Source organism: Girardinichthys multiradiatus, chromosome 14 (assembly GCF_021462225.1).
Source record: "Girardinichthys multiradiatus isolate DD_20200921_A chromosome 14, DD_fGirMul_XY1, whole genome shotgun sequence".
Lineage (NCBI taxonomy): Eukaryota > Metazoa > Chordata > Actinopteri > Cyprinodontiformes > Goodeidae > Girardinichthys > Girardinichthys multiradiatus.
Genome location: NC_061807.1, coordinates 9,072,497 through 9,092,053, shown reverse-complemented (window position 1 = coordinate 9,092,053; position 19,557 = coordinate 9,072,497). Strand labels below are relative to the sequence as shown.

At 46.0% G+C, this 19,557-nt stretch overlaps 1 protein-coding gene across 6 annotated transcripts in view; it reads left to right on the top strand.

Moving 5' to 3' along the window:
* The window catches only part of LOC124880561, a 103,814-nt gene extending 85,812 nt beyond the window's left edge, over positions 1-18,002 (top strand). For 4 of the 6 annotated variants that reach the window (XM_047385798.1, XM_047385796.1, XM_047385801.1 and 1 more), the window contains 4 exons: positions 5,439-5,765; positions 7,304-7,630; positions 10,405-10,725; positions 16,095-18,002. In XM_047385798.1, coding sequence (XP_047241754.1) covers positions 5,439-5,765; positions 7,304-7,630; positions 10,405-10,725; positions 16,095-16,189 — 1,070 coding nt within the window. In that variant the 3' untranslated portion in view covers positions 16,190-18,002. Of the gene's footprint in view, positions 1-5,438; positions 5,766-7,303; positions 7,631-9,973; positions 10,228-10,404; positions 10,726-16,094 lie in introns of those variants that run through there. The other 2 variants (XM_047385797.1, XM_047385802.1) reach the window with 2 other exon arrangements.
* Positions 18,003-19,557: the final 1,555 nt, after the last annotated feature.

Here is a 19,557-nt window from a genome sequence, read left to right as displayed (position 1 = left end):
CTGGCGTCATCAGCCATTTTGTACCCCAGGATAGTCCGCTACTACAAATCCCAGCGGGCACCACGGCTGATAGGACAGGGCATTGCAGCTCTGATGACAAAGTGGGCCATATAACATACTCTGAGACTGCCCACCGTTGCTTTTCAGTTGGGACAGAGAGGCGGATACCGGCATCTGAAGCGCATCATTCTGGAGAAGAAAATCCCACGTGGACTTTCATTTCTTCTCCCCGTTGGCCAACGAGAACAAAACTCATAAAAGAGGTTCCTGGGATAAGAAAACCAGGAAACTTTACTTTACCGATCGGAAACGTGGATTTAACACGTAACCAAAGAAAACCACGGAGTTTTCAAGGAGACGCAATTTTTCCTCCTTGTTTTGTTGTTCCAGTCGACTAGTGACGGTCCGTCATATTCTTCACCTTTCTGCCAAGGAGGCCAAAAAGGACGAGGACGAACCGATCTCCTGAGTTACCCACGGACGCATGGAAACTCTTTCCCTCTTTTTTTTTTCTCTACCTCTCTGCCTCAAGGAAAACTACAACAAGTAAAGTCCGTTCGTTTCTTTTATTTCTTTATTAGAAATAGCTTGGGCAGGATAGAGTAGGATTTTAGGTCATTTAGAATCGCCACTTATAGTCTAATGTGTTCTGAATTGTATGTGCATACCATTGTTTTTATTGAAACTTGATTGCTGTTGATTTTCGGAGGCCGCCGAGTCTCGCACGTTGTGTTTTGACTGTGTGAACACCTGAGCGCAGGTGCGCTGTAAAATTGAACTGCTATAATAACTTACTCGTACTCGTCGTCTTCCACTTTATCCGGGACCGGGTCGCAGGGGCAGCAGACTCAGCAGAGACGCCCAGACGTCCCCATCCCCAGACACCTCTTCCAGCTCCTCCGGGGGGAGCCCAAGGTGTTCCCAGGCCAGCCGAGAGACATAGTCCCTCCAGCGTGTCCTGGGCCGTCCCCTGGGCCTCCTCCCGGGGACGACGTGCCTGAAACACCACCCGAGGAAGGCGTCCAGGAGGCATCCGGTATAGATGCCCAAGCCACCTCAACTGGCTCCTCTCAATGTGGAGGAGCAGCGGCTCTAATCCGAGCCACTCCCGGATGGCCGAGCTCCTCACCCTATTTCTAAGGGAGTGCCCGGCCACCCTACGGAGGAATCTCATTTCAGCCGCTTGTATCCGGGATCTCGTTCTTTCGGGCATGACCCAAAGTTCATGGCCATAGGTGATGGTAGGAACGTAGACCGACCGGTAAATCGAGAGCTTCGCTTTTCGGCTCAGCTCTCTCTTCACCACAACGGAACGGCACAGCGCCCCCATTACTGTGGCAGCCGCACCAATCCGTCTGTCAATCTCCCGCTCCATTCTTCCCTCACTCGTGAACAAGACCCGAGATACTTAAACTCCTCCACTTGAGGCAGGAACTCCCCTCCAACCTGAAGAGGACAAACCACCCTTTTCCGTTCGAGAACCATGGCCTCGGACTTGGAGGAGCTGATCCTCATCCCAGCCGCTTCACACTCGGCTGTGAACCGCCCCAACGCATGCTGTAGGTCTTGGCTAGAGGGGGCCAGCAGGGCCACGTCATCTGCAAAAAGAAGAGACGAAATCCTCTGGTCCCCAAACCAGACCTCCTCCGGCCCTTGGCTGCGCCTAGAAATCCTGTCCATAAAAGTTATGAACAGGACCGGTGACAAAGGGCAGCCCTGCCGAAGTCCAACATGCACCGGAAAGACGTCCGACTTAGTGCCGGCAATGCGAACCAAACTCCTGCTCCACTTGTACAGAGACCGGATGGCCCCTAGTAAAGAGCCACCGATTCCATACTCCTGGAGCACCCCCCACAGGGCATCATGAGGGACACAGTTGAATGCTTTCTCCAGGTCCACAAAACACATGTGGACCGGTTGGGCAAACTCCCATGAACCCTCGAGCACCCTGTAGAGGGTATAGAGCTGGTCCAGTGTCCCACGGCCGGGACGAAAACCACACTGCTCCTCCTGAAGCCGGGGTACGACTATCGGCCGGACTCTCCTCTCCAATACCCTGGCGTAGGCCTTACCAGGGAGGCTGAGGAGTGTGATCCCCCTGTAGTTGGAACACACCCTCCGGTCACCCTTCTTATGAAGGGGGACCACCACCCCAGTCTGCCAATCCAAAGGCACTGTCCCCATCCGCCACGCAATGTTGAAGAGGCGTGTCAACCATGACAGCCCCACAACATCCAAAGACTTGAGGTACTAAGGGCTGATCTCATCCAACCCCGAAGCTTTACCACCGCAGAGCTTTTTAACCACCTCGGTGACTTCAACCTGGGTGATGAAAGAGTCCAACCTCGAGTCCCCAGCCTCTGTTTCCACCAGGCAATGCGTGATGGCAGGATTGAGGAGATCCTCGAAGTACTCCTTCCACCGGCCGATAATGTCCCCAGTCGAGGTCAGCAGCTCCCCACCCCCACTGTAAACAGTGTTGGCGAAGCACTGCTTCCCCCTCCTGAGGCGCCGGACGGTTTGCCAGAATCGCTTCGGAGCCAACCGGTAGTCCTTCTCCATGGCCTCACCGAACTCCTCCCAGGTCCGAGTTTTTGCCTCTGCCACCGCCCGGGCCGCGGCACGCTTGGCCCCACGGTATCCCACAAGCCAACCACAGCCGATAGGACTCCTTCTTCAGCTTTACAGCGTCCCTTACCTCCGGTGTCCATCACCGGGTTCGGGGATTGCCGCCACGACTGGCACCGCAGACCTTACGGCCGCAGCTACGGGCAGCAGCATCGACAATAGATGTGGAGAACATGGTCCATTCGGACTCTATGTCTCCAACATCCCTCGGAATCTGGTCAAAGCTCTCCCAGAGGTGAGAGTTGAATACATCCCTGGCCAAGGACTCCGCCAGGAGTTCCCAGCAGACCCTCACTATGCGCTTGGACCTGCCAAGTCTGTCCGGCTTTCTCCTCCCCCAGCGGATCCAACTCACCACCAGGTGGTGATCAATGGACAGCTCAGCCCCTCTCTTCACCCGAGTGTCCAAAACATGCCCCCGAAGGTCTGATGATACGACAACAAAACCGATCATTTATCTCCTGCCTAGGGTGTCCTGGTGCCAAGTGCACTGATGGACACCCTTATGTTTGAACATAGTGTTCATTATGGACAATCCGTGACTAGCACAGAAGTCCAATAACAAAACACCACTTGGATTCAGATTGGGGAGGCCATTCCTCCCAATCACGCCTCTCCAGGTGTCACTGTCGTTCCCCACGTGGGCGTTGAAGTCCCCCAGCAGAATAATGGAGTCCCCGGGAGGGGCACTATCCAGCACCCCCGACAGGGACACCAAGAAGGCCGGGTACTCCGCACTACCCTTTCGGCCCATAGGCCGAAATGATGGTCAGAGACCTCTCCCCAACCCGAAGGTGCAGGGATGCGACCCTCTCATCCACTGGGGTAAACCCCAACACGAGACGGCTGAGCTGGGGGGCAACAAGCAAACCCACGCCAGCTCGCCGCCTCTCCCCGCAGGCCACTCCAGAGTAGAAGAGAGTCCAGCCCCTCTCAAGGAGATGAGTGCCATAGCCCACGCTGTGCGTGGAGGTGAGCCCGACTATTTCTAGTCGATATCTCTCGACCTCCCACACCAGCTCAGGCTCCTTCCCCCCCAGCAAGATAACATTCCACGTCCCTAGAGCCAGCCTAAGCATCCGGGGACCGGGCTGCCGAGGTTTCCACCTTCGTCCGCCGCCCAATCCTCTTTGCACCGGTCCCTCACGGTTCCCCCTGCAGGTGGTGGGCCCACTGGGGGTGCTATAATAACTTCACGGTGAAAATCAACCATTTTCTTTGTCTTCGACTTGATGTTTACTAATTGCCGCCAAAAGTTTTACAACCCTTTGTGTGCGTGGAACCCCAGCGGTGGAGGATGTTTTATGGCTTGCAGTAACCTAGCTACACTTCGGGAGTGGCAACCTAGAGCTTCGTTCGACCATGTTCCTTTTATCTGTTGCCATAACTGCTGGTTTGATTTCATACACACTCAATGCTGTTTTATGTTTAGTTAGATATTTTACCCTTTTTGTGTAGAACTTTGTATGTTTGATTAGGGGAAGATTATTGAATCGAAAGAGCGAGTTCTATCAGGGCTATTGATTTAATAAATATTCACGTAGATAAAGAGAAGGCGTTTGTGTTTATTTTGTGCAAGAGTGATTTGTCAGTCAAAATAAGGTCAAAGTTCCCCACGTTTCAGCAGAAACGGTTGATTAAACAGTGACATCTAATAATAGTTATCAATTATTACTGGGAATATAATAATTATCAAGGGCTTTAGGCTACAATTACAACACCAGAGGACATCTCTGATTTCTACTCATAAATGAGGATTTTTGGTTAAGAAATTAATTTTCTCAAATTATGATTTTCAATTATAATTCTTGATAAATATTAATTAATCAATAATCATAATCCCATCAAATCAGTGACCCCTACATTTAACCTCTGAACAACAGAAACCTGGATCCTTCCAGAATCCAGCAGAACCAGGACTCAGAGGTCCAGAAGCTTCAGCTCCTCTCACCTTTCATCCAGTTTTCCTGTCAGCTGTTCTGGAAGGTTCTGCATCTCTGCATAGCTTCAGAACCACATCCAACATCTCAATGTTCTGCTGTGTAACTGTAATATCAGATCAGAACCATCATCTTACAGTAGTTTCGTCAACACTACCAGAACCCGGTCAGGTTGTCAGAGAGAATCTTCTCTTCACTGAAGGTTGTGAGGACCAAGAAGAAGCTGATGGACTCAGGAGAACTCAGAGAGCTTCATGTTCATTTGGACTGAAAGGACGTCCTCATGTCCTCTGATGATGAGACAGAACCAGAACCCTGTTAGTGCTGCAGTGAACTAACGGACCTCATTTCAACTGGATCTTCTTCCTCCAACATGTCAGGAATCAAACTAGAGGACAAGAACATCTGAAGTGTTGCTTCATTTCTTCTGGTTGGTCCACATTGAAAAGACTGAGCTGCTGAAAACTGGTCCCACTGAGAGCCTGTCTGGTTCTGGTCTCCAGTTGGACCTGTCCTTGTCTTTCTGCCAGTCTGAGGGAACCAGGAGCTAGATGAAGATGTTGGATCAACATGTTGAAGCTGTGAAGAACTGCAGCAGCAGCTTGAACACAGTGTTGACTGCTGGTTGGGTCAGTCTGCAGGGTTCTGCTGGGTCTCCTGTCCACACTGAGGACTTTCTGTCCAACAGTCGGTTCTGCTGCTCATTGGACCCACAGCAAAGACAACACTGTCTCTGTTCAGTGGAGACATGGGGCCCATTTGAGACTGGAACCAGTCCAGCATGTTGGACCTTCATCCAGTCAAAGAAAATGTCCTCAGATCTGCTGCTGCTGTCTGTCCAACTCATCTTGTCCTTTGTTGTCTTCTCAGTCCAACAGGTGGAGGTGGATTCAGGGGTGGAGTCGGTCCTGCTGCCCTGCAGAACCACAGTTCACCTGCCTGAAGATGCTACAGTGGAGTGGAGGGACAGATACAACATTAAGGTGCATGTGTATGAGAACGGTTCTGATCATCCTGAAGAACAGGACCAGTTCTACAGAACCAGAACCAAGACGAATGAAGACCTGCTGAGAACTGGAGACCTCAGTCTGACTCTGAAACATCCCACAGATGGAAACAGCAACATCTACACCTGCATCGTCTCCAGCAGGGAGGGAAACATCCTGATGAAGAAACAAGTTGATCTCCAGGTCAAAGGTCAGTGGTTTAAATCTGATGTTGTTGTATTTTTCCAATCAGCTGATTAGTTGTGATCAATAGTGATCAGAGGCTCATTAGAAGGTGGAAGAGTCAAAGTAAATGTGATGTAATGAGTGCAGCATGTTTCCATAGCAACACATTAGAATGATGAAGATGAGGAACCAGTGCAGGAGGCAGAGGTCCAGTCCAGACAGGGACCAGTTTCCAGCTCCAGGTTTTCATCACTTCTCATGACAAACACTAATCTGATCAATGGAAGCTTTGGTGGGACTGAAGAAGCAGCTGGACGCTTTGACTCGGGACCATTTCCACTGCTGGAGAAACGGGTTTGGGTTCAGAACCGACAGACGGATCAGAAGAGAAACATCAGCATTTAAGTTCCTGCAGCTTTAGAACCAGAACCGCTGGTTTCACATCTGACAGGAACATTTGTCCTGAAATCAGCAGAACCAACATCACATCAAGATTTGCAGCATTTCTCACTAAATTCACATGATAGCAGAAGAACTGAGGCCCAGGTTCTGATAGGTTCTTCCAAGGGAACTGTTTGGATCAGCACAAGAACATTTCTGTCTGGTTCTCATTAACTAGTTGGAGGTCCAACAGAGAGGTGGTTCTGGTTCTGTATCAGAGACATTTAACCTCTGACCACCATCAGAAATACCTGGATCCTTCCAGAATCCAGCAGAACCAGGCCTCAGAGGTCCAGAAGCGTCAGCTCCTCTCACCTTTCATCCAGTTTTCCTGTCAGCTGTTCTGGAAGGTTCTGGATCTCTGCACAGCTTCAGAACCATCACCTTACAGTAGTTTCATCAACACTACCAGAACCCGGTCAGGTTGTCAGAGAGAAGCTTCTCTTCACTGAAGGTTGTGAGGACCAGAAAGAAGCTGGTGGACTCAGGAGAACTCAGAGAGCTTCATGTTCATTTGGTCTGAAAGGACGTCCTCATGTCCTCTGATGATGAGACAGAACCAGAACCCTGTTAGTGCTGCAGTGAACTAACGGACCTCATTTCAACTGGATCTTCTTCCTCCAACATGTCAGGAATCAAACTAGAGGACAAGAACATCTGAAGTGTTGCTTCATTCCTTCTGGTTGGTCCACATTGAAAAGACTGAGCTGCTGAAAACTGGTCCCACTGAGAGCCTGTCTGGTTCTGGTCTCCAGTTGGACCTGTCCTTGTCTTTCTGCCAGTCTGAGGGAACCAGGAGCTAGATGAAGATGTTGGATCAACATGTTGAAGCTGTGAAGAACTGCAGCAGCAGCTTGAACACAGTGTTGACTGCTGATTGGGTCAGTCTGCAGGGTTCTGCTGGGTCTCCTGTCCACACTGAGGACTTTCTGTCCAACAGTCGGTTCTGCTGCTCATTGGACCCACAGCAAAGACAACACTGTCTCTGTTCAGTGGAGACATGGGGCCCATTTGAGACTGGAACCAGTCCAGCATGTTGGACCTTCATCCAGTCAAAGAAAATGTCCTCAGATCTGCTGCTGCTGTCTGTCCAACTCATCTTGTCCTTTGTTGTCCTCTCAGTCCAACAGGTGGAGGTGGATTCAGGGGTGGAGTCGGTCCTGCTGCCCTGCAGAACCACAGTTCACCTGCCTGAAGATGCTACAGTGGAGTGGAGGGACAGATACAACATTAAGGTGCATGTGTATGAGAACGGTTCTGATCATCCTGAAGAACAGAACCAGTTCTACAGAACCAGAACCAAGATGAATGAAGACCTGCTGAGAACTGGAGACCTCAGTCTGACTCTGAAACATCCCACAGATGAAGACAGTGACATCTACACCTGCATCGTCTCCAGCAGGGAGGGAAACATCCTGATGAAGAAACAAGTTCATCTCCAGGTCAAAGGTCAGTGGTTTAAATCTGATGTTGTTGTATTTTTCCAATCAGCTGATTAGTTGTGATCAATAGTGATCAGAGGCTCATTAGAAGGTGGAAGAGTCAAAGTAAATGTGATGTAATGAGAAGCGCACAAAAAATTTACATTATAAATGTAAATAGCACGTACTGAGGTCCAGGTTCTGATGGGTTTTTCCAAGGGAACCGTTTGGATCAGCACAGGAACATTTCTGTCTGGTTCTCACTAACTAGTTGGACCTCCAACAATAATCAGATGTTTGTGTTTCGTCAGTGGAACCAGAGAACCACTCGGTACCAACAGGTGAGTCCACAGTGTCCAGAGAACACCCACCCTTCCATCCATCCATCATCCATTCATCCACCATCCATCCATCCATCATCCATCCATCCATCCATCCATCCATTCATCCACCATCCATCCATCCATCATCCATCCATCCATCCATCCATCATTCATCCATCCATCCATCCATCCATCATTCATCCATCCATCATTCATCCATCCATTCATCATTCATCCATCCATCATCCATCCATCCATCATTCATCCATCCCTCCAACCATCCATCATTCATCCATCCATCCCTCCATCCATCCATCATCCATCCATATCAATCCATCCATCATCCATCCATCCACCCACCCTTCCATCCATCCATCCATCCATCATTCATCCATCCATCCATCATCCATCCCTCCATCCATCATCCATCCATCATTCATCCATCCATCCATCATTCATCCATCCATCCATCATCCATCCATCATTCATCCATCCATCCATCATTCATCCATCCATCCATCATTCATCCATCCATCCATCATTCATCCATCCCTCCATCCATCCATCATCCATCCATCCACCCACCCTTCCATCCATCCATCCATCATCCATTCATCCATCCATCCATCATTCATCCATCCATCATTCATCCATCCATCATTCATCCATCCATCATCCATCCATCCATCCATCATTCATCCATCCATCATCCATCCATCATTCATCCATCCATCCATCATTCATCCATCCATCCATCATTCATCCATCCATCATTCATCCATCCATCATTCATCCATCCATCATCCATCCATCCATCCATCCATCATTCATCCATCCATCATCCATCCATCATCACTCCAACCATCCATCATTCATCCATCCATCCCTCCATCCATCCATCATCCATCCATCATCCATCCATCCACCCACCCTTCCATCCATCCATCCATCCATCATTCATCCATCCATCCATCATTCATCCATCCATCCATCATTCATCCATCCCTCCATCCATCCATCATCCATCCATCCATCCATCATCCATCCATCCACCCACCCTTCCATCCATCCATCCATCATCCATTCATCCATCTATCCATCATTCATCCATCCATCATTCATCCATCCATCATTCATCCATCCATCATCCATCCATCCATCCATCATTCATCCATCCATCATCCATCCATCATTCATCCATCCATCCATCATTCATCCATCCATCCATCATTCATCCATCCATCCATCATTCATCCATCCATCCATCATTCATCCATCCATCCATCATTCATCCATCCCTCCATCCATCATTCATCCATCCCTCCATCCATCATCCATCCATCATTCATCCATCCATCCCTCCATCCATCCATCATCCATCCATCCATCATTCATCCATCATCCATCCATCATTCATCCATCCCTCCATCCATCATCCATCCATCATCCATCCATCATCCATCCACGTCAAGCAGAGCTTTAAAGCGTCGGCTGTGATGCTAAATCTGTTGGGTTTTTTCTTGGCACCCAGACAACAATTCTGAGCTACTCTGCCAGACAGAACACGGTTAAAAAAACTGTTTAACTGGGAATGAAGGTCCAGATTCAACCTTGAAGAACTTTCTCCTGAACATCTGTAGAAGTTCCTCTGTAGGAGATGGGTCCAGATATTTGGCTGTGAAGTTCTGGAAGAATCCAGCAGACAGTTTGGTCCAGTTTGGAGGCCTTAAGTCCAGAAGTCCCACTGAATGTGGATCAGGAGAGTTTTGTCTCTTCAAGTTGTGGTTCTGCTCTCAGAGACTGAAACTTTGGCCCGTTTGCTTCATCCTGCTAACATGTTCCAAGGTCCAACAGAACCGATGGACCAGAACCACTCAGTGATGGAGTTTGTTTGGAAGAAGCACCAGATCTGAGGTCCGTCTGAGCAGCAGCTGATCCACTGAAGATCATTTCCACAGTAAACTGGATCAGAACCAGTGATGGTGTTTGGTTCTGAATCTTCAGGCTGCTTCTCACGTGATGTTGATGAGAACTTGGTGTCTCTGCAGGGATCCAGCTTCTTCTCTCCAAACATCATGTTGGTGAAGAACAAAGAGATCAGCTGCAGCTTTAGAACCAGAACCTAGTGAGTTCTTCATGGATTCTGGTTCTGCAGCAGTGGAGTGGGAAGAGATCATCTGGATAGATCTGACAGAGATGTAGAGATGATCTGAGTAGATCCTGCTGCTGCTGCAGGAACAAGGAGGCTGTGATGTGATGAAGGTGTGTGTGTCATGAAGCAGCTGCACACTGCCGTGCAGCAGCACATGGACTAAGCATCTCAGCATCAGGATTCTGATCATCTGCAGAACCTTTCTGTTACCTTCTGCTCTCATCTTCTTCTGGCCTTCAGCTTTCTACACAATCAGTCAATAAAGTGATGAAGAGCTGCTGCTGCTGCTGTCTCTACAGCTCATCTTCCTCTTTGTTGTTCTCTCAGTCTGTCAGGTGGAGGTGGAGGAGGGGGCGGAGTCTGTCCTGCTGCCGTTCAGAACAACACCTGATCTGCCAGAAGATGCTAAAGTGGAGTGGATGGAAATCAGAGACAGGAGGGTCCATGTGTATAAGAACGGTTCTGATCAGCTTGACAAACAGGACCAGTTCTACAGAAACAGAACCAAGATGAAAGAAGAACTGCTGAAAACTGGAGACCTCAGTCTGGTTCTGAGACGTCCCACAGATGGAGACAGTGGAGAGTACAGATGTAGAGTCTCCAGCGAGAACATCTGGAGACGGAAAACAGTTCATCTCATAGTCAAAGGTTTGTCTCTCTATCTTCTGTCCATCTATCTTCTGTCCATCTTTCTTCTGTCCATCTGTCTTCTGTCCATCTGTCTTCTGTCCATCTATCTTCTGTCCATCTATCTTCTGTCCATCTGTCTTCTGTCCATCTATCTTCTGTCCATCTATCTTCTGTCCATCTATCTTCTGTCCATCTGTCTTCTGTCCATCTATCTTCTGTCCATCTGTCTTCTGTCCATCTATCTTCTGTCCATCTGTCTTCTGTCCATCTATCTTCTGTCCATCTATCTTCTGTCCATCTATCTTCTGTCCATCTGTCTTCTGTCCATCTATCTTCTGTCCATCTGTCTTCTGTCCATCTATCTTCTGTCCATCTGTCTTCTGTCCATCTATCTTCTGTCCATCTGTCTTCTGTCCATCTATCTTCTGTCCATCTATCTTCTGTCCATCTGTCTTCTGTCCATCTATCTTCTGTCCATCTATCTTCTGTCCATCTGTCTTCTGTCCATCTATCTTCTGTCCATCTGTCTTCTGTCCATCTGTCTTCTGTCCATCTATCTTCTGTCCATCTATCTTCTGTCCATCTGTCTTCTGTCCATCTATCTTCTGTCCATCTGTCTTCTGTCCATCTATCTTCTGTCCATCTGTCTTCTGTCCATCTGTCTTCTGTCCATCTATCTTCTATCCATCTATCTTCTGTCCATCTGTCTTCTGTCCATCTATCTTCTGTCCATCTGTCTTCTGTCCATCTATCTTCTGTCCATCTTTCTTCTGTCCATCTGTCTTCTGTCCATTTGTCTTCTGTCCATCTGTCTTCTGTCCATCTATCTTCTGTCCATCTATCTTCTGTCCATCTGTCTTCTGTCCATCTATCTTCTGTCCATCTATCTTCTGTCCATCTATCTTCTGTCCATCTATCTTCTGTCCATCTGTCTTCTGTCCATCTGTCTTCTGTCCATCTGTCTTCTGTCCATCTATCTTCTGTCCATCTGTCTTCTGTCCATCTGTCTTCTGTCCATCTGTCTTCTGTCCATCTGTCTTCTGTCCATCTATCTTCTGTCCATCTATCTTCTGTCCATCTGTCTTCTGTCCATCTGTCTTCTGTCCATCTGTCTTCTGTCCATCTATCTTCTGTCCATCTATCTTCTGTCCATCTGTCTTCTGTCCATCTGTCTTCTGTCCATCTATCTTCTGTCCATCTGTCTTCTGTCCATCTATCTTCTGTCCATCTATCTTCTGTCCATCTGTCTTCTGTCCATCTATCTTCTGTCCATCTATCTTCTGTCCATCTGTCTTCTGTCCATCTGTCTTCTGTCCATCTATCTTCTGTCCATCTATCTTCTGTCCATCTGTCTTCTGTCCATCTATCTTCTGTCCATCTGTCTTCTGTCCATCTGTCTTCTGTCCATCTGTCTTCTGTCCATCTGTCTTCTGTCCATCTATCTTCTGTCCATCTATCTTCTGTCCATCTATCTTCTGTCCATCTGTCTTCTGTCCATCTGTCTTCTGTCCATCTATCTTCTGTCCATCTATCTTCTGTCCATCTATCTTCTGTCCATCTGTCTTCTGTCCATCTGTCTTCTGTCCATCTATCTTCTGTCCATCTGTCTTCTGTCCATCTATCTTCTGTCCATCTGTCTTCTGTCCATCTATCTTCTGTCCATCTATCTTCTGTCCATCTATCTTCTGTCCATCTGTCTTCTGTCCATCTATCTTCTGTCCATCTATCTTCTGTCCATCTGTCTTCTGTCCATCTGTCTTCTGTCCATCTGTCTTCTGTCCATCTGTCTTCTGTCCATCTATCTTCTGTCCATCTGTCTTCTGTCCATCTGTCTTCTGTCCATCTATCTTCTGTCCATCTGTCTTCTGTCCATCTATCTTCTGTCCATCTATCTTCTGTCCATCTATCTTCTGTCCATCTGTCTTCTGTCCATCTATCTTCTGTCCATCTATCTTCTGTCCATCTGTCTTCTGTCCATCTGTCTTCTGTCCATCTGTCTTCTGTCCATCTATCTTCTGTCCATCTATCTTCTGTCCATCTGTCTTCTGTCCATCTATCTTCTGTCCATCTGTCTTCTGTCCATCTATCTTCTGTCCATCTTTCTTCTGTCCATCTGTCTTCTGTCCATTTGTCTTCTGTCCATCTGTCTTCTGTCCATCTATCTTCTGTCCATCTATCTTCTGTCCATCTGTCTTCTGTCCATCTATCTTCTGTCCATCTATCTTCTGTCCATCTATCTTCTGTCCATCTATCTTCTGTCCATCTGTCTTCTGTCCATCTGTCTTCTGTCCATCTATCTTCTGTCCATCTGTCTTCTGTCCATCTGTCTTCTGTCCATCTATCTTCTGTCCATCTGTCTTCTGTCCATCTATCTTCTGTCCATCTGTCTTCTGTCCATCTATCTTCTGTCCATCTATCTTCTGTCCATCTGTCTTCTGTCCATCTATCTTCTGTCCATCTATCTTCTGTCCATCTGTCTTCTGTCCATCTATCTTCTGTCCATCTGTCTTCTGTCCATCTATCTTCTGTCCATCTGTCTTCTGTCCATCTATCTTCTGTCCATCTGTCTTCTGTCCATCTATCTTCTGTCCATCTATCTTCTGTCCATCTGTCTTCTGTCCATCTATCTTCTGTCCATCTATCTTCTGTCCATCTGTCTTCTGTCCATCTATCTTCTGTCCATCTGTCTTCTGTCCATCTGTCTTCTGTCCATCTATCTTCTGTCCATCTATCTTCTGTCCATCTGTCTTCTGTCCATCTATCTTCTGTCCATCTGTCTTCTGTCCATCTATCTTCTGTCCATCTGTCTTCTGTCCATCTGTCTTCTGTCCATCTATCTTCTGTCCATCTATCTTCTGTCCATCTGTCTTCTGTCCATCTATCTTCTGTCCATCTGTCTTCTGTCCATCTATCTTCTGTCCATCTTTCTTCTGTCCATCTGTCTTCTGTCCATTTGTCTTCTGTCCATCTGTCTTCTGTCCATCTATCTTCTGTCCATCTATCTTCTGTCCATCTGTCTTCTGTCCATCTATCTTCTGTCCATCTATCTTCTGTCCATCTATCTTCTGTCCATCTATCTTCTGTCCATCTGTCTTCTGTCCATCTGTCTTCTGTCCATCTGTCTTCTGTCCATCTATCTTCTGTCCATCTGTCTTCTGTCCATCTGTCTTCTGTCCATCTGTCTTCTGTCCATCTGTCTTCTGTCCATCTGTCTTCTGTCCATCTATCTTCTGTCCATCTATCTTCTGTCCATCTGTCTTCTGTCCATCTATCTTCTGTCCATCTGTCTTCTGTCCATCTGTCTTCTGTCCATCTATCTTCTGTCCATCTATCTTCTGTCCATCTATCTTCTGTCCATCTGTCTTCTGTCCATCTATCTTCTGTCCATCTGTCTTCTGTCCATCTATCTTCTGTCCATCTTTCTTCTGTCCATCTGTCTTCTGTCCATCTATCTTCTGTCCATCTATCTTCTGTCCATCTATCTTCTGTCCATCTGTCTTCTGTCCATCTGTCTTCTGTCCATCTATCTTCTGTCCATCTGTCTTCTGTCCATCTGTCTTCTGTCCATCTATCTTCTGTCCATCTATCTTCTGTCCATCTGTCTTCTGTCTATCTATCTTCTGTCCATCTGTCTTCTGTCCATTTGTCTTCTGTCCATCTGTCTTCTGTCCATCTATCTTCTGTCCATCTATCTTCTGTCCATCTGTCTTCTGTCCATCTATCTTCTGTCCATCTATCTTCTGTCCATCTATCTTCTGTCCATCTATCTTCTGTCCATCTATCTTCTGTCCATCTGTCTTCTGTCCATCTGTCTTCTGTCCATCTATCTTCTGTCCATCTATCTTCTGTCCATCTATCTTCTGTCCATCTGTCTTCTGTCCATCTATCTTCTGTCCATCTGTCTTCTGTCCATCTATCTTCTGTCCATCTGTCTTCTGTCCATCTGTCTTCTGTCCATCTATCTTCTGTCCATCTGTCTTCTGTCCATCTGTCTTCTGTCCATCTGTCTTCTGTCCATCTGTCTTCTGTCCATCTATCTTCTGTCCATCTATCTTCTGTCCATCTGTCTTCTGTCCATCTGTCTTCTGTCCATCTATCTTCTGTCCATCTTTCTTCTGTCCATCTGTCTTCTGTCCATCTTTCTTCTGTCCATCTATCTTCTGTCCATCTATCTTCTGTCCATCTATCTTCTGTCCATCTGTCTTCTGTCCATCTGTCTTCTGTCCATCTATCTTCTGTCCATCTATCTTCTGTCCATCTATCTTCTGTCCATCTGTCTTCTGTCCATCTGTCTTCTGTCCATCTATCTTCTGTCCATCTGTCTTCTGTCCATCTATCTTCTGTCCATCTGTCTTCTGTCCATCTATCTTCTGTCCATCTATCTTCTGTCCATCTATCTTCTGTCCATCTGTCTTCTGTCCATCTATCTTCTGTCCATCTATCTTCTGTCCATCTATCTTCTGTCCATCTGTCTTCTGTCCATCTATCTTCTGTCCATCTATCTTCTGTCCATCTGTCTTCTGTCCATCTGTCTTCTGTCCATCTGTCTTCTGTCCATCTGTCTTCTGTCCATCTATCTTCTGTCCATCTGTCTTCTGTCCATCTGTCTTCTGTCCATCTATCTTCTGTCCATCTGTCTTCTGTCCATCTATCTTCTGTCCATCTATCTTCTGTCCATCTATCTTCTGTCCATCTGTCTTCTGTCCATCTATCTTCTGTCCATCTATCTTCTGTCCATCTATCTTCTGTCCATCTGTCTTCTGTCCATCTGTCTTCTGTCCATCTATCTTCTGTCCATCTATCTTCTGTCCATCTATCTTCTGTCCATCTGTCTTCTGTCCATCTGTCTTCTGTCCATCTATCTTCTGTCCATCTGTCTTCTGTCCATCTGTCTTCTGTCCATCTGTCTTCTGTCCATCTATCTTCTGTCCATCTATCTTCTGTCCATCTGTCTTCTGTCCATCTATCTTCTGTCCATCTATCTTCTGTCCATCTGTCTTCTGTCCATCTATCTTCTGTCCATCTATCTTCTGTCCATCTATCTTCTGTCCATCTATCTTCTGTCCATCTATCTTCTGTCCATCTGTCTTCTGTCCATCTGTCTTCTGTCCATCTATCTTCTGTCCATCTGTCTTCTGTCCATCTGTCTTCTGTCCATCTGTCTTCTGTCCATCTATCTTCTGTCCATCTATCTTCTGTCCATCTGTCTTCTGTCCATCTATCTTCTGTCCATCTATCTTCTGTCCATCTGTCTTCTGTCCATCTATCTTCTGTCCATCTATCTTCTGTCCATCTATCTTCTGTCCATCTGTCTTCTGTCCATCTGTCTTCTGTCCATCTATCTTCTGTCCATCTATCTTCTGACTGACTGTCTTCTGTCTCCTCAGCAGCAACAGTTCCGGTCCAGAACCAACCAGAAGACATCAGGACCAGAAGCAGCTCCACTGATCCGACTCCTCTGATGGCTGAACATCAAGTCTGATCAGTTTGTTGATCCATCTTTGATTACTGATCCAATCTGACTTTGGATCAGAGAGAAGATCTCAGTGAAGGTTCTGATGGATCATCAGAGGAACCTTGATCCAGTCTGCAGACCTTGATCAGTATTGATTATAGAGAACTTGAAGCCTTTTCAGGTAGAAGAATCGGACTCAAACTGGGTGTAAATAAGTCAGGTGGATGTTTTTAGTTAAAGATCAGAACCACTTTAGGTTCTTTGAGGTCCAATCCAGCAGTTGTTCTCAAATTGAATGTATGAAGGTAACTGGATCATTTCTGCTGCCTGTGTCTGAGCTGGAGAACCATTTTATGAGGACTGGTTGTGGTTTTAAATGGACCAGTGAGTACTGGTGTCTTTCTGGAGATGATTGTGAAGACTTTGATGGAGTCAGTTAGAGAAATAATTCCCTGCTGATCCTGTGAGGTCTTCTCCTTAAACACCTCCACACACTCTGGTTCTGGTCTTCTGGTGGTTCTGGTAAATGCACGTTGCAGCGTTTCTCTGCTCGGATCAGAACCTGGAGGGAAACTGATGAAGTCATTAATAAAGTCCAGTGAGACATCCTGGATCAGTGTTCTGGTTCCCGACAGGTCCGATGCTTTGACTTTCTGCAGAACCTGAACCTCATCCATGGATTGGGTTTAGATCAGCTGTGGAGCTACGCTCACTGGCCACTTTATTAGGGACCCCTGTTGATTGGCTCGTTAACACAGTGAAGTGAAATGAATTATGATAGAAATGAAGAACCACCCAGAACCCTCTGTCCAGATGTTCTTCTGACATCATCATTGATCTCAAGGCCGTCCCTGGCAAGGCACATTCATCCTAGGCAGCTTTCGATGAGCTCATTTCATTTTCAGTGTCAACTACCATGAGTCCATCTACAACCTCCATACGTTCATCCAAACCACAGTTTTCAACATTGATGTGGGAAGAAAAGTCCCAGAGTCTGGGAGCTAAGAGCTAAACTGAGTTTAAACTCTAGAAGAGAAACTATTTATTACATTTAAACAAGGCATGGCTGCCTGGTTAGGATTTACATCTAAAACCAACCTGTAGAAACATCTCATTAACAGTCTAGTTGGAAGCTTGGAGCAGGTTTGGTTCTGGTGGTTCTGCTCAAATATTTGTTTTCCTGTTTATTTGGGAGCGGCAGGTCATACTTGGGATCTGACTGACCTTTGACCTTTCTATCCAGCTTACAGCTGAGTCTCCTAGAAACATCAGACCAGCTGTGGAGATGATGGGGTGACATTAATTATGCATCATTAATAAATATGAATAATTATGCAGATTTTTATGTTTTTGGGAAATAAAAATCCTTCTTCAGACTCATTAATATTTACTGAGTCTGATTTAATTATTAATGTTTTACTATAGTTTATCAACACTACAGGCTGAGGTCAGTATTATGTTCCAGTGGTACCAAAGTGGGTCCAACAGGCCCGGGTCAGAGCTTCATGTCTGATGTTCTGATTAAACTAGAATTTTATTGTTTGGATCTATGAGTAAAAACCTACATATTTAAATCAGAGTAAAACTGGGAACTCTTTATGACCTTAAATCAACTTTAGATCTTCTCCAGGTTGGTCGATTGATCAGAGATAAAACCCACTGATGGCTGAGCTGGGACCCATCAGGTAGCTCTATTTGTTATAAATATACAAACACTGAATTTATTTTAATTAATCAACATAACCTGCAGTTTATGATATTTTGTTGGTTTGTTCATTCAAAGCGTTTCTAGATAAAATATTAAAACAAGCTAAAGCTAACTGCTTTGGTTTAACACTGATGGGTTTTCTGCAGGTTTTATTCTGTGGTTTTGGTTTCATTTCTTTCCAAGCTGCTCTGAAGAATCGTTTCCATTGGTCAGCCACAAACAAACAGGAACATCATGTCTGAAATGTTAGAAACAAACTACAGAACCGCAGGTTAAACATGTTGAAGCTGCAGAGGAACCATCGTGCTGCTGTGGTTAGAACAGTTCAGACCAAACATTGAAAACAGAAAATAACTGAAGTTACTGAGAACATTGAACACCACACTGATAATGAAACATTGAAATACATTCAGGAGACCTTTGTGTCCATCTTGCTGAACTCATTTCCAGAGAAAGAAGCAGATCTTCAGCAGAAATAGATCTTTATCTGCAGGCTGAAGATAAGCTGACAGCTGGACATTTCTGCTGGAACTGGAGGACCTCAGTGAAGAATGGACCACTTCTGGTTCTGCTGGAAGTTCTGAAAAATACAAACTAAGAAAATCAAACTCAACCAAAGACAAATAAGAAGAGCATTTACTAATAACCGATACTGAGCACCCTGTTTTTCCTTTTGTGTGCGTTTTATGGACATCAAGTAAGTACGAAGCCGCTGTGGCACATTTATAGTACCTTTCCTTGAATATTTGTGTCTTTAGGTTTGTTACTTCGAACTACAGGCGTTGGACAATGAAACTGAATCACCTGTCATTTTAGTGTGGAAGGTTTCATGGCTAAATTGGACCAGCCTGGAAGCCAGTCTTCATTGATTGCACATTGCACCAGTAAGAGCAGAGTGTGAAGGTTCAATTAGCAGGGTAAGAGCACAGTTTTGCTCAAAATATTGAAATGCACACAACATTATGGGTGACATACCAGAGTTCAAAAGAGGACAAATTGTTGCATTCCCTTGGCCCAATACTTGTGCTAGATGGGCTGCCAAGGACTACCGAACCATTCTTGAGGACCATGTGCATCCAATGGTTCAAACATTGTATCCTGAAAGCGGTGCCGTGTATCAGGATGACAATGCACCAATACACACAGCAAGACTGGTGAAAGATTAGTTTGATGAACATGAAAGAGAAGTTGAACATCTCCCATGGCCTGAACAGTCACCAGATCTAAATATTATTGAGCCACTTTGGGGTGTTTTGGAGGAGTGAGGAAACATTTTCCTCCACCAGTATCACGTAGTGATCTGGCCACTATCCTGCAAGAAGAATGGCTTAAAATCCCTCCGACCACTGTGCAGGACTTGTATATGTCATTCCCAAGATGACTTGACGCTGTATTGGCCGCAAAAGGAGGCCCTACACCATACTAATAAATTATTGTGGTCTAAAACCAGGTGTTTCAGTTTCATTGTCCAACCCCTGTAGTTTCATAGTGTTGAGCCACGAGACTAATTAACGTTAGGCTGTAGTTTGTATCTGCCCTCCATGAAGAGCTAGATGACATGTGAGTTAGGCCTTATGTTTAACGTTAGTTCACTAGTATGTGCATCTGTGATATGCATTTATGTTTATTATAATGTTAACTGAAATGACTTATGTCAGTGTTTGAGTCAGGTTACAACAGACATTAA